The sequence below is a fragment of the Solanum verrucosum genome, unplaced genomic scaffold (genome assembly GCF_900185275.1).
Source record: "Solanum verrucosum unplaced genomic scaffold, falcon-dt-bn FXZP01000278.1, whole genome shotgun sequence".
NCBI lineage: Eukaryota > Viridiplantae > Streptophyta > Magnoliopsida > Solanales > Solanaceae > Solanum > Solanum verrucosum.
The window spans coordinates 1,559,537-1,573,885 of NW_026020332.1; the positions used below are offsets into that span (position 1 = coordinate 1,559,537).

At 31.9% G+C, this 14,349-nt stretch overlaps 2 protein-coding genes and 1 long non-coding RNA gene across 3 annotated transcripts; 1 reads left to right on the forward strand and 2 right to left on the reverse strand.

Annotated features, from left to right (window-relative positions):
* Positions 1-2,668: 2,668 nt before the first annotated feature.
* Positions 2,669-4,899, reverse strand: LOC125836462 (transcription factor bHLH144). The gene is made up of 2 exons (XM_049515635.1): positions 4,729-4,899; positions 2,669-4,136 (listed from the first exon to the last, which is right to left on the reverse strand). The coding sequence occupies exon 2, from the start codon at positions 3,783-3,785 to the stop codon at positions 3,051-3,053; it is 735 nt and encodes a 244-aa protein (XP_049371592.1). The 5' UTR covers positions 3,786-4,136; positions 4,729-4,899; the 3' UTR covers positions 2,669-3,050.
* A 505-nt stretch (positions 4,900-5,404) lies between these two features.
* LOC125836475 (uncharacterized) lies at positions 5,405-6,503 on the reverse strand. The gene is made up of 2 exons (XR_007443456.1): positions 6,340-6,503; positions 5,405-5,457 (listed from the first exon to the last, which is right to left on the reverse strand). It is a non-coding gene; the product is annotated as an uncharacterized LOC125836475 (long non-coding RNA).
* Positions 6,504-11,010: 4,507 nt separating this feature from the next.
* LOC125836468 (uncharacterized) lies at positions 11,011-13,850 on the forward strand. Its single transcript, XM_049515642.1, has 5 exons — positions 11,011-11,387; positions 11,494-11,718; positions 11,892-12,002; positions 12,676-12,737; positions 13,547-13,850. Exons 1-4 carry the CDS (start codon positions 11,262-11,264, stop codon positions 12,721-12,723), a joined length of 510 nt encoding a protein of 169 aa, XP_049371599.1. The 5' UTR covers positions 11,011-11,261; the 3' UTR covers positions 12,724-12,737; positions 13,547-13,850.
* Positions 13,851-14,349: the final 499 nt, after the last annotated feature.

Genomic DNA, 14,349 nt, shown 5'->3' on the forward strand with positions numbered 1-14,349 from the left:
AAAATATTTCTTATACTTTTTCAAAGTTTTTATCTTTTAATATATTATTTTTTCAAGTTTGAAACTTAGAATTCTGAATGGTTCAATAAAGATTATAGTCCACAGATGTTGGTAATTATAATAAAGCTTAAATCAAAATCAAATTAATACTAATGCAAAAAGAAAATCAATTCAACACTAAGAATGATAATAATATTGAATATTTGTTCTTTGGTTTTACATTGGTTTATTCAAATACATAATCTAATTTTAATTTCCTTTAATATTTAGTCATGTAACTAATACTTATTAAATTTACTTTAGCATGATTTAGTACTTTTAAATTATGATCATTTTCATTATGACTTGTTAATTTGCAATATTTGTTTTACGCAATTTCATTATCATTATTGTTTTGTTGGATATTTTAGTATCATTACTCATATAATATTTGTGTTATTTTCTTAAGAAACACCTTAGATAGTTGTAGTTTGGTAGGACTAAAGAAATATTTGAAGTACAAGTAAATTATATGTTTGTATGAATACTTTACCGGAAAAAACTCAAAAATCCGAAAAACCCGAAAAAACCCGAAGTTGAAAAACCTGAGTTTTATTGGTTTGGTTTGGTTTTTAGATTTAAAAATTCGACACAAATGGTTTGGTTTGATATTTGAAAAACCCGAACCCGAACCAACCCGGCCATGTACACCCCTACTCATATTTATTGTTGAAGAAAGAGATATAATTTCACATGAAAAAGAAAGAGATATAGATTCACGTGAGGAATTATAAAAAGAATCTTAGTTCGCCCATTTATCGACGAACTACCTTTAAAGTTTGTATAATATTATTTTGGATAAATTTAGAGTCAACGGGGATAACAATATTAAAATATGATAGTTATAGCGTTCGCCCATAAATGGACAAACTATCTATTTAGTATGTGTTTTTAGATAGTGTCCTTTCTAGTGTTTAGAGTTTGAGAAATATCCGTTTTAACGCCTGACTCTAATAATGAAAAATAAGCACACAACTTTCCAAAGTAACTTAATTAGGCCAATCAGGTTATTTTTGTAATTACAATGAATTGATCGAACTCCATTGGTTAAGGAAAGGAGTTTGTAGATCCTTTGAATTATTTTGAGTTGTCTAACAATTTTATCCTTTAATTTGCTTGCATCAGTGCTTATGTAACAGGTGATCAGGTGTATTTACTGTGGATCCATCCCTTGCTTTTGGACTATCCATGCCATAAAAATAAAGTATTTTTATAATAAAGTTTGTTTTGAAATTTACCTTCTTACATAACATGTGGAACCAACAAAAGTACTCCCTACTCGTCCATTTTTGAATTGACACACATATTAAGAAAATAATAATTGACATAGTGGATTTACCATTTTACCCCTATTAATTATGAAGTGAATAAATTAAAAATTTAAGATTTTTAAGATTCAAAGTAACTAATTGAGGGTATAATAGGTAAAAAAAAATTGTCCTTGATTAATTTGTCAAAATGGACAAGTAATTAGGGACAACTAAAAAAGGAAATGTGGACAGGTAATTAGGGACAGAGGGAGTATAATTATTTTTTTTGTGTGTGTGACGTTACTAGAATTTAAATCAACTCTCATTAGCTCAATAAATCATTGTTTTCTGTTTTAAAAAAAAATTATCCTAATTATTATTTTTAGGTGAAAGTTAATCCCCTGAAGTAACATGAACTAAATTAAAGAGTAGTCTAGATGTGTCAGGCGTCCAAAAGACATATTACTCCGCAAACCAATTCATGGAAATGAATTTCCAAATTATTATTGATATCTACATTCATAAGGAATGATAAATCACAAAGGAAATATAGCAGTTGACTTGCTACATCAATGAAATAATTATGATATTGGGTAAACAATCTGTTTTGATACATGTTTTTAAGAGCATGCTCTTTTGGTCCCATCGATTGAAAAACATGTTCTTTAGGCTCCCAAAACATAAATGAAAATAATTCCTTTTTTTCATAAAAAGAAAACTTATAGTATTAAAATTTAGCATAGTATTATTGGGTTCATGCTCTACACGGACTGTAATAGTAATTGAGTGAGAGGAAGAAACGGTAAAGAGGGGATCGAAAGTCCTAATTCAACGGTAAAATATTTAATTTTTACTTATTCATGTTTGACTTCACTTATAAGAAAATAATAAATAATAAGATAATTTTACAATATCACCCCTATTAATTAAAAATCATCGAAATGTTAGGGTATGAATCATAGCATTCAATAACAACGGTAAAATAAACACAAAATGATAAAGAGTAGTAAATTAAATCTTGAATTCTTGATTTTCCAAACTGAACAAGTCCGAGAAAGTATTTAGGGGTGGGTGCCAAATCAGAAACTTTGTAAAATAAGAGCATTTCATTCTTTAAAAAAAGGTAGTAAAATTATGAAAAGATGAAATTCTGAGGGCATAATCATATCATCCAAATTTATAGGCCAAAGCAAAACTAAAGTGGTGTACTTTACAGTAACAGCACTAGCCAAGTGGAGCAGCAGAGAGGATCACACAGCACAACACATAATCCCAATGTCTCATGATTCCCAACAGACAAAAAAGTAACTAAAGATCACAGCATGCAAAGATTAAATAAAATAAAAAGACACTCGAGATTCGACCATAACACGCTTGCATAAAGTGTAATCATCAACCCATTATCCATTAAACAAATCATCAAAGTCATAGAACAACAATAACAAATAGCAGCTCCAATAGGTGAAAGTTTCACATATTGGAGAAATTATTCAAATACCTTAATAGAGTTGGCAACTAGTGGAAACATATTATATGCTAGGATGAGAAATTAGATATAGCAGCTAGCTAGCTACAGCAGACTTATTGTCCTATCGCCGAACAAAGGACCATATTCTACGTTACGTTACCCCCTCCAGAGCAGCAACTCAGCAATACGGTGTAAGAAGTTCTTCACATATGCAAAAGATATGACTACGGTTCATAATCACTTCGACTGAGATGGTGATAAAGGAAGCAAAGTTACCCATACCACAAAGGAAATCAAGCATATGTCTTCAGATTATCGACTCCAAGCTTCTGCACTTCCATCTTAAGTGACTTGAGGTATCTGACAGCTTCATCAAGAACGGTGACAGTATTCATCCTGCTAGCACCAGGGATGATTCCCTTTAATACCTTGACCATCTTCTTAAGTTTCCGGCGTTTTCTCTCACTGCAATTGCTAGTACTACTGCCAGAGGATTTCCTGAAAGAAGAGGTTCTGCTCTTTTTGGATTGACAATCATAGTTTGAGTATGATTCAGGGGAACTGCATCCATAGTTTGCATCGGTGCGTGCAGTGCTCACCTCTTCTTCATCATATTCCTCGTGTTCTTCCTCTTCCAAGCTGAGCAATGCATTTATATCATCTGAATCTTCCTTCAAATATGAAGAAACTTCTGTATTCTCATTGTTAACAATTTTTCTCTCCATGCCGTTTTGGAAGCAGGTTGAATTATAATTCAAATCAGGATATGGGAACTTGGAGGCCATGGCAGGGTGGTACATGATCTGGCTTCGGTAATCAGTCTGATCAAAGATGATGAAATTCTTTGGACATGCCTCAGAGGACTGAAATTCGAAACCATGAAAGGGCACAGAAGATTTGAAACCAGTAGGGAGTGCCATTGTACCAAAGACTGATGGAGCAGGAATATCGAATATATTACCACCAGCTGCATTGTCTTCCAGAGAGACAAAAGGCTTTTGAGGGGAAAATTGATAGTTATTCTGCATGAGTAACTAAGTCAAAAGAACCAATAAACTGGACTAGAAATGTGTTTTCCACTTGGAAAGTTTTAAATATGAAATAGCTAAGAGTTACGAAAGGCACAGACAAACGAGAGTAACGTTCAAGGTGTATTAGTTGTAGTAAAAAAGCACTGACAATTCCAATCAACAGTAACGACATTCAGTGCTTAATGAGGTCATTCTGATTTCCTATACACTGAAAGAGAACCAACAAACCCCAACTTCCACAGGCTTTGCTGAATAAGAGCAACAAGAAGCAAGCAATCCCAACCTCCCCAAAGCTTTCACTTTAGCAGACTACGTTACAGGTTTAAGCAACTGACGGAAGTACTCAGCCTGTAAAAAATAAAAAACAAAGAACCATATCATTGGGTTGTCATAAATTTAGAACAAATACAAGAAAAGAAAAATATTAAAAGGAAACTATATGCCTAGAAAATAATCCAACGATTTTCCTTTTCTTGAGGGTGAATGGAACCACCATACACTTGGTAGGATGAGCATTATACAGAAGGCATACAAAATTTATATCTCAATACACACGCAGTCATCAGTATGGATCTCAAGATGCCTATGGAAATTATATAGCAGTATACTACATTGAGGATATACAACATTCTGTACTCAACCTCAGTGATGAAGTAAATATTGATAGAAAGAGGAATAGTGTTAACATTTTCATTACGGTTTAAGCCAAGTCTATATATAAAGAATGTGAGTAAAAGATCATGCACCCGGCACAGAATACCAGTCAGAACATAAACAGAAAACTGAAACACAAAAAGCATCACCCCATACAACATTCAATTAAGTTTTAGTTGCTTGGTTTCTGTTTCCTTTTAACAGTACAAGTTTAGTTGGATACCCGTGCAGGAGAGTGAATACCAATTTAATCGAAAAGACGAGCAAAAGCTAAAAGAACAATTACCTGACAAACTAGCATCAATTGGTAATAAGCAACACTCCCCACATGCATTTTAATCTCACCAGCTTCTTTGACTGCTCTGTATCTCTTCAAGGTAATCGCAATGTACATTCTCAACCTCCAAATGGACTTTAGTTTCAAGAAATATGAAAAAAAAAAAAGAGGTCTTGCAATCTGTCAAACCAAACAAGCACAAATGAGTAAAACATTAAAGAACATCAATACAAGCACAGCTTATTTCTCAAATAAGTAATGCAATCCTCTAAAAAGTTAATGAGTTCATCACCTGATTAACACTAATGTAGTACAACACTACAACTTTAGTTTCCAATTCTCTATTGTCAAACCAACTAAAACTATCTTCCTCTACATACTTTTTGGCAGTAACCAGTTTTATTATCTCTTGGGTATTACTGTTCTGTCAGTAAATCCTCAACAAGAATAGTTAATCCGCAATACTTACATACTACAACAACAACAGAATACCCAGACCTTACCTCTACCTCAGAGGTGCAATATTTACATACTGACAAATAAAATATTAAAGGCTGAAGAGACAGATAGAGATTTTAGGAAATAAAAGAGGCCATCTCACCTAGTAAAAATGGGTTACAGAATCACGCGAAAGAATACCACAAAGCGCACACACTTCACACAATAACTCAGAGAAGAAAATGCCCACGGCATGTTGATTGGTCCAGTGCAGTATATTATAGTCTTCAATCCAAGCCACTATCAGAATAGCAAAACATAACTCCAAATATCAATAATAATTAATAAGCACACAAATAGCTCATCTTTAACAATAATCACACAAATAGCAAAACATAACTCCAAATATCAATAATAATCAGTAAGCAGACAATTTAATTTTTTTTGATGACAAGGGAAACCTGCAGCTGCTACCCTTTGGGTGTGCACAAGGTAAAACCCCCCTCCTATGCAATAGCTCGCAAACCACATAGGAGAAGTAGCCCGCACTAGGCAAGCCTGATGCGACGAGCTCGACCCAGAAGAATCAGTAAGCACACAAATAGCAAAACATAACTCCAAATATCAATAATAATTAATAAGCTCCCAAATAGCTCATCTTTAAAGTAATAATAAGCACACAAATAGCAAAACATAACATTTTAAAAGTTCATAGAAATAACACCAACTTACAATGCTTCCTTCAAAAGGAAACTAATATTCTTTACACTAAAACTAACATAAAACTCCTTCATACAAATAAGCTGTCGAAAACTAAAACAAAGGCTTGGACTCTAAAATTCCCAGCAAATCACAAATGGTTAAAAAATCACCAATTGATGCAAAAGAAGTTGAGTAGAAGAGATCACCCCTCTATGAAATTCACAAACATCCACACACATCATTGAATCAATACAAACCTAAAATCAATTCAATACAAGAAACCATATCGAATCTAAAAACCTCAAAAAGTTACTTTTTTCTCCTGTCTTCACTAACCATACAAAATTAAACCAAGAACACACACAAATACCCACATCATCACATCAAGTCAGATAAAATCCCAAACCCAGAAACAACCCAATCTACCTCAAATCAAAGATTAAAGCAACAAATCTTAAAAACAAAGAACTTTGAACATACCCAAATGAAAAAAAAGATCTTTGTTGTTTCTTCACTAGATTTTCTGAAACTTTTTCTAGAGAGGGAGGAAGTGAGTGTCAGATAGAGAGTGATGCAAATGTTGAAGAAGAAGCTCGTGGTTTGTTATTGGGATATGCGAGTGAAGAGAGGGGTAGGGGTCAGGGGTAGGGAGGGGACTACTAGTTAGAGCCTTAGGGGTAGAGACAGGAAAGAGTCAAAGGTGGAAAATCTGAACCGTTGGATTGAAGAAAGAGAAAAGTTTTCCGTATAATGCGGGTGAGTAATTGACCGTTCGATCAGATTACAAGAGCACGCGTGAAAGCTAAAGTGGGCCTCATCAGGTTTGACAAAAATGGCGCATCTTACCCATTTCCCTCCAATATTTTATTTTTCGTTATTCACTTTTATTTGTCATATTTAAACTCAACATATTAAAAGGAGTATTTTATAGAATTTGTTTAACTATTGGGAATAGTGAAACGAGAGTCAAGACTAGTGGAGCTTTTTATATAATTTCAATAATTTAATTACTTACTTATTGCTCTACTAAATTTTTTATTTGAAAAAGTTATCCAAAACCAAAGTTTGTACTATGAATGAATTGTTTTTCAAATTTCATTGACATTTTTCACCTAACGAATTGGTCTTTTTCATATATGGAACTTTCAACCAAAGAAGAACGTCTTTTTTCTTTTCTTTTCTTTTCATTTTTTTCAAGTTTTTACTCATTGTTGTTTGAGAATAAGAAAAGGGAAAGGGAAAGTAATATCATGTTATTCTCAAGAAAAAAATCTGAAGATAGAGAAGAAAAAAGTTATTTTTTTGTACATGTCATATATATTACAAATATAATATGACAAGGTAGTAAATGTGTGAAAGGTATATACGTATATATTATGTATAAATACAGCTCATCGTTAATTATTATTCAAAAAGAGAGTATTAAGTTTATTGGTTTTATGTATATACGTAGTTTATGCCAATCTTTTTATGGGACTGAGAATGTAATTGTCTCTTCTTTGTTTAGGTCAAAAGTGGCGAATCTTTGTGTTTTATTTATGGTTAATTTAGTGATCAAAAGTTTTGTAATTTTAGTCGTTCAAATTGTTTTTCTTTGTGGATGAATTGTTATCTTAAATTTTTTTAATAAATTATTTCTTTCAAAACATTAATAACTATCAAATCAATATATAATATTTGATTTAATTTTAATAATTTAAAAATCAAATAAATTAACTTAGCTTTGATTTTGATGAATAATTGACTCAGGCCTTTGTGTTAGTATGGATTTAGATTTTCGAAGTGAGCCAAAGTCCACTACAGTTCCCAATATATGATTGTTTTTTTAAAAGATATAACCGATGCAATGAAAAGAACAATAAAAATGTTTGAAATACTACAAGCACAACTCACTAAAAACTTATGTGATGCCAATGTTTCGTTGAATATTACTGATCAAACACTCCAGAAATCGTTAGATAGCTTCGACAAACATAGATAGTTTTAAAATAAAAATTAGTATTATCATTTTATTCTTTATTGAATATTATAATTAATTTCTAGATAACTTATTTAGTAATTAGTACCAGGATAAGTTATTTCTCCAAGAATGAAATAATAGTATCGAAATTAGTTATTCAGGGATAAAAATGATTAAAATATCCATGAGGTCCTTCAAAAAAAAAAATCTACTAGGAGGATATTTTCGTAAATAATAATTTCTTCTTAAAAAATTTGTGATGCATATTATTTTTAATACAATTCATTAAATAATTTATTAAAAATAATTAAATAATCTATTAAAAATAATACCAAAATAATTAATCTCAGCCTAATATGTCTTCAAACCAAACAATCCTTTATTTTCTTGCCTTAATGTGTGGTTATCGTTAATAGGATGCATATATTGTCTCGTTTATGTTCTTTCTTTTATACTCATGGATACACTATTTTATCCTAATAGAATATGAAAATGGCTAAAGACATTTCATCTATCTCATTTTAACTGTCGTTTTTTTTATTGTACTAAAAGTATAATTTGGAAATCTTTGACAACTCTACAGTTGAATTTCTAAGGTTACAATTTTTTTTAGCTAAAGCGACAATTAAAATGGGACGAGAGAATATAATAGTTTGCTTTGCTAACTCAATTAAAGATAATAATTATAATTAAGATAAGCAAGTTAATTATCATGCGGACAAACATTCTATTGCAAGACATTATAGAAGATGACGATAACATTGGTGTTGTAAGAAAGAAGATTTAGACTTTTTAATGATCTTTAACAAGTAATTAAAACTATAGAATGAGTTAATATCCCACGCTTGAATGAGATACAATGAAGAATGAACAACTTGTACTTCACATTTGACAACTAACAAACATTAATTCTGTGATCATTATTGTAACTAGTTTTATTATTTTACAAGTACTTAACACATAATTAATCATTTATTCATCCCACGCCAACCTATAGAATCAATATTATGATATATATGAGTTGTACTTTGCAACTGATCGACATGTAGAAGAAATTAAACTTTCTTAAGATCATATGCATTCTTTATTAAGTTAAGGTTAGTTTGTCCAATCATGTTTATGTCAACCTAGTCAAAACTAAGTAACATATGACAGCAAGATGGTTTAGTTTTAACTATCATATACTTGTAGTTTGTGATATGAAAAGTCAAAAGTTATTAATGTGTAATGTATTTTACTATCTATATGTGCTTGTATCTTTTAGAATTTATCTATAATATTGTTATTTTCGCTATATCTGGCATGAAAGTGAGGTTTGAAGGAGAAAAGAATTAGAGTGATCAATACTTAAACGACTCAAAAAAGAAGAAAGGCATATATAGTAATTGATCAAATATTTTGAGAAGTTATTTACTTCGAAGATGTTTTCTAGGTGAAACGACTGCTATATATATCTCACTTGAAAATTGTGTAGATGAGAGGATATATGATATATAAATGTATCATTGGTTAACAAAATCCTAATTAATCATAATTAGTGACTTGATTAGCATCAATAGTAGTAGCAATTTGAAAAATCCATAAGGAAGTTCAATCATGCATCCAATAAAACCTTGATGCTGAAAGATCAAAGGGACACAATTTTATCCTTTTTCAGATAATAGCAAGCATTTTTCAAAAGTTATTAACCAACAAGTGTTAAATTGTCAACATTTAATGGACCACCATATGGTTATATTCTTTGTTGGCTCAAACTTAAATATTTGAGTCCAAAAAATTAATCTCTTTTTTCCCCTTTCATTTTCAAAGGTTGTCTTTTGTTTTCAATAAGGCTTTCATAGCTTTGAATTTTGTGCATAAGCATGCAATTTTTGGACAGCAGCACGCCAATTTGCCAACCTTACTATTGTCATTTATCTTTGTTGTCATTAGCCATTCACACTTTCAAAAGTTTTTGCATTGTCTCTCTAGTTGACGTTATTTTATATTTATCATATTTCATCCAGTCTCATAGTATCAGAATTCTACATCTACTTATATAGTAACAATTAACTTAATTATATGTATGATTTTTCGACAAAGAGATTTATTCGAGCTCTCGAGATTTACCTCTATTTCACATCCTATGATCATTTTATTAACTCTTTTTTTTAATATAGTTATAGAGATAGAGATAGTTATATTTATCTAAGTTGATGTTTCTCACATCTCGAGTGTATGAATAAAATGAATTTGACGTGGTCTACTTTTGTAGGCATGAGGTAAAAAGAGTGAATAAATGTTGTGCAGTGAGCTATGAGCTAAGCTAGCATGCTTTACCATTTAATATATAATATATTATATTGACTTTTTGAAGGAAAAATAATGACACATTTTCATTAATTATCTTATAGCGGTTCACAAAAAAGAATGTTTAAAACTTTGGTAGGAAAATAGCTTCAATGAATTAATTTGAGTGTCAAGTATATATATATGGAACTGTTTACAGTACAAATTAAATATACATGTGTCATAGAAATGTTTTATCTTCGAAACTAGTTTTATGGAATATTTTTTGGTGTTTGATTGGTTATAAAAGTTAAGTACTATGTGCCAATATAGAATTTATTGAAACAAGTTTTAAAATCAAATTAAAATATTTATAAAAAGTGAATATAAGGAGAACATGGTAAGTTAACATCGAGTAAATTTAATCCTGCGAATAGTTATTCAAATTATAAAAATTACCTACCAAATTACTTTAGCAGCAAAATCATTCTAACTATTACTATCTCCGTCCACTCTTAATTGTTATATTTTCCTTTTTTAAAGTCAAATTAAACTATAAAAACTTTGACTAATATTTTACAATGTGTTTTTTCATCATATTGATATGCAAAATTAACAATTTATAATACATTTCGTATAGTTTTTGAATATCTAAAGTTTTTATTTAAGTTATCAAATTAATGTAATCTAATTTAATTTTAAAAATTAATCAAAATTGGTTATCAAAAAACGTAACAAGACAAATAAAATCGGATGAACAGAGTATTACACTTGCTCAAAAACACTACAAAATCACTGTTGGATGGGTCAGACAATGGTCAGCGTTAGCTGTTAGATTTCCATCCATTAATACATGTCAATTTTAAAAACTATAAGGACTTATTTTGAGTTGGTGTATATTTGAAAGACTATTTTGAGTTGATGCTCAAACTTAGGGACTGTTTTGAGAAAAGATTTTTCTCAACTTTCTCTACACCGGCGAATGCACAACTAGACCACCAGATTCCGGGCCGTGTTCGCTGTGCATCAATCGGAGAATGCACAATTAAATCGCGGGGGCCGTGTTCGCCGTCGAGTAGAGGTCGGAGTTATTGTGTGCTCTTTCGCCTGATTCTGTAATCCATTTTAATTGGTGAGATAGCCTCTTTAGGGTTGAGATGCAGATTGACTAATAATGGGTCTGGAAAATCTGAAGCAACTGACGCCTTTTATCAAAGAAGCATTTCAGCAAACACTACTCGTAGCCAAATTCCTCTGTGGTATTCATGTCACCAACAGCTACATCTGCACCTTCGCTCTCGTACGATAGCATAACCATTACTATTTTTCTTAGTTTACTACTTCATGATTTGGGACAATTGAACTGCAATTTTAAATCTGTATTTTATTTTATATATTTTGGGCAGACTCAAGGTCCAAGCATGCTTCCAACGTTTAATCTGACTGGAGATCTTGTTTTGGCTGAAAGGCTATCAACTCGGTTTGAGAAAATGCAACGTGGAGATGTGGTGCTAGTGCGTAGCCCTGAGAACCCGAGAAAAATTGTGATCAAAAGACTCATGGGTATGGGTGGTGATACTGTTAGATATGTTGTGGATCATGCTAATAATGGAATAGAACATACTATTGTGGTAATTAAGAATTGATCAAATACCTTCATTTACAACTGATTTTCCCCTCTTTTGCAGTTGGTAACAGTTTTTAGTTTACTTTCAGGAGCTAATGTAGTTGGGCTTTTGCTGCCCCCTTTCTTTTCTTCTCTCCAATTTTGTTTCTTAGGTGAATATGCTTTGAATGTGAACAGGTACCAGATGGACATGTTTGGATTGAAGGGGATAATAAATTTAATACCAACGATTCGAGGAACTTTGGACCTGTACCTTATGGACTTGTACAGGGCAGAGTCTTTTGGATTGTCAGTGATTCTTCTCTATTTTGATTTTTAGCTAATTTGCAAAATTGCTATGACTTGATTATATTTTGGAATTACTTTTTGCTTAATTTCTTGGAGGTGTTTTCGAAGGTATGTTTCATGCCATCATATTGATGTCCTTATGCATGCCATTGGATGATTATGTGTAAGACAATTTTTGATTTTTTAAAATAAAATTTGGTTGAGTTTGAATTGGTAAGTCTCCTGTAGGACTTGCCAGAAGAAACCTACCATAGGAATCATGTCTAGCTTGTTCATAAGCAGCATTTTCAGAGGATTATGTTGTGCTAAATCGTGTGTGTGCTGATTTTATTGGTACCGTTTGCTACAATTTGGTTAGTTAGGGGCTTAGGGCTAATATCTACATATATGCATAAGCACACCAAATCTTGTGAACGTGTTTAATACTTCAGGTTCTTGTAGACTAGTTGATACTTGTGAAATTCATCCAATATGTTTTATGTTTCTGACATGAATTCATAAACCAACAAATATGTCGCTAGCTATTTCTGGAGAGTCATATTGAATTAGTAAACTAGGAAAATGTGTAACTTTTTTGATCATTTTTTCCATATTTGAAGTACTTGTTTGTGCAGCATTCTATCTTTAATTTGGCTGTGTTGTAGAAATCTAAAAGTTCTGACGTTGTGATTAGGTATGGCCTCCTGAAGATTTTGGATCAGTAGGAAGAGAAGTACAGTAATTCAACATTTCAAGGTACGGTTGTTTAGAATTTCATGTTTAAAATGTTTTTGCTAATTAGGAGCTTGGATCATTTGTTATGGGCTTGTGCCATGCTTTGCCATATTTTCCTCATTTCACTTTGATATTTGTTTTCATTTTGTCACTGATTGGATTTTGGTGTTCTATATTTTTTTCTCTTTATTTTTCCAAATTAGTCTTAGTGAACTATTTATGCTATTCTCAATGTTCTCAAGAACTTATGATTGTGTGAACTTTCTATGTGTTAAACTTCATGTACTCACTTAATGAGAGGTAGCAAAATGTTTAGGAATCAAATATTGTGTTTAGGTTTCTTCCTAGTGTTTTTCTTTTAAAATGTTTTCAACTTTCTCCCCCGGCTAATTCAAATTTCCTCCTAGTGGTTTCCTTGTAGGAAATTTGCACATTTTCAAACTAAGATTCTTGTTTGCTTCATGTTTTATCTAACGTATTATGTCCAAATGCTAGTTGTATAAAGGATGAAGCTTCTTTTTGGTTGTGACTGGAAAGATGTGTGCTTGTAATGTATGACAAGATTATGGCTCGTAATAATGTATCCTCTGCATAATATTCTGATTTTTGTCATGTTGTGTTCTATAAGAATAATATGATGCTGGCATGTGATGAATTTAAATGTAGAAACCTGATAGGTGAGAATTTATATAGCCGACCCCAACTTGTATAGGAAGGTATATATGTGTTGTTGCTTCCCATAACAATGGCATATGATTTTGTTGGACCTTAAGATAAACCTGTTTTCCTTGTTGGTAGCTGAAACCGGTTAATGGACTTTACCTTGGCAGATTTGGAGTATGCTTGTAGAGTATTCTCTTACAAGCATGGTTTTTAAACAATTTACTGAAGATGGCAATTGGTGGGTTGCTTTACTACTAGGTTCGAGTTGGAAGACAGGACGCCGGAGCTGTTAAATATATTCGGTTAATGTATTTCTCAAGCTCCAAAGGCTGCACGGTTTGCATAATTTATTCTTGAATTGCCACTGCTAATGCATTAGCAAGATTCTAGCTCGATAGGAATCACATACAAAAGAATACTGCCCAAATGGTCTTTCCATATTTTACTTGTGCCCAAAAATTGTTTCAACTTCTTTAACATGTGAAAGCTTCTTTTCTGTTTTACTTTGGTTCTTCTATCAAAAGAGTCGTTCGGGACTTATGGACCTAAGGGTTGTGGTCTGGCGGTCACGTCTCATCTAACTCGAGCCTTTGTAGTCAGAGTTACTCGATACATGTTGCCGCTGGGAAATTACATGTACCTGGTCTCTAAGTTGCAGGCAAGCTTTGCCAAAACACCTCACAATGTTAAAATTTTCATTTTTTGGCAGTTACATGTTCCATTTAATAATACAGTAGTAATTTTTTTTCATGTTAAATTACTGCAGCGTATATCCAAAAGTTGGGAATTGACTGTATACTTCATATTGTACTATTCAGCTCGTTTCATTTCGACGCTTGCAAATAAAAGACAAATTATGGGTCCTCCTAATGCTAATTGCAAATACATTGTATATTTTATACTACTAATTGTTAAGCCATCCAAAATGCAGAATTTACTCTACCAATTAGTCAATGCATGCACTTGAAAA

What these genes read in the sequence shown, in the direction of transcription:
- LOC125836462 (XM_049515635.1), bottom strand. Translation starts at nt 3,785, where the DNA reads ATGCAGAATAACTATCAATTTTCCCCTCAAAAGCCTTTTGTCTCTCTG.
- LOC125836468 (XM_049515642.1), top strand. Translation starts at nt 11,262, where the DNA reads ATGGGTCTGGAAAATCTGAAGCAACTGACGCCTTTTATCAAAGAAGCA. An exon ending in ACATCTGCACCTTCGCTCTC is followed by an intron (nt 11,388 to 11,493) that starts GTACGATAGCAT and finishes TATTTTGGGCAG; the next exon opens with ACTCAAGGTCCAAGCATGCT. An exon ending in AGGGCAGAGTCTTTTGGATT is followed by an intron (nt 12,003 to 12,675) that starts GTCAGTGATTCT and finishes CGTTGTGATTAG; the next exon opens with GTATGGCCTCCTGAAGATTT.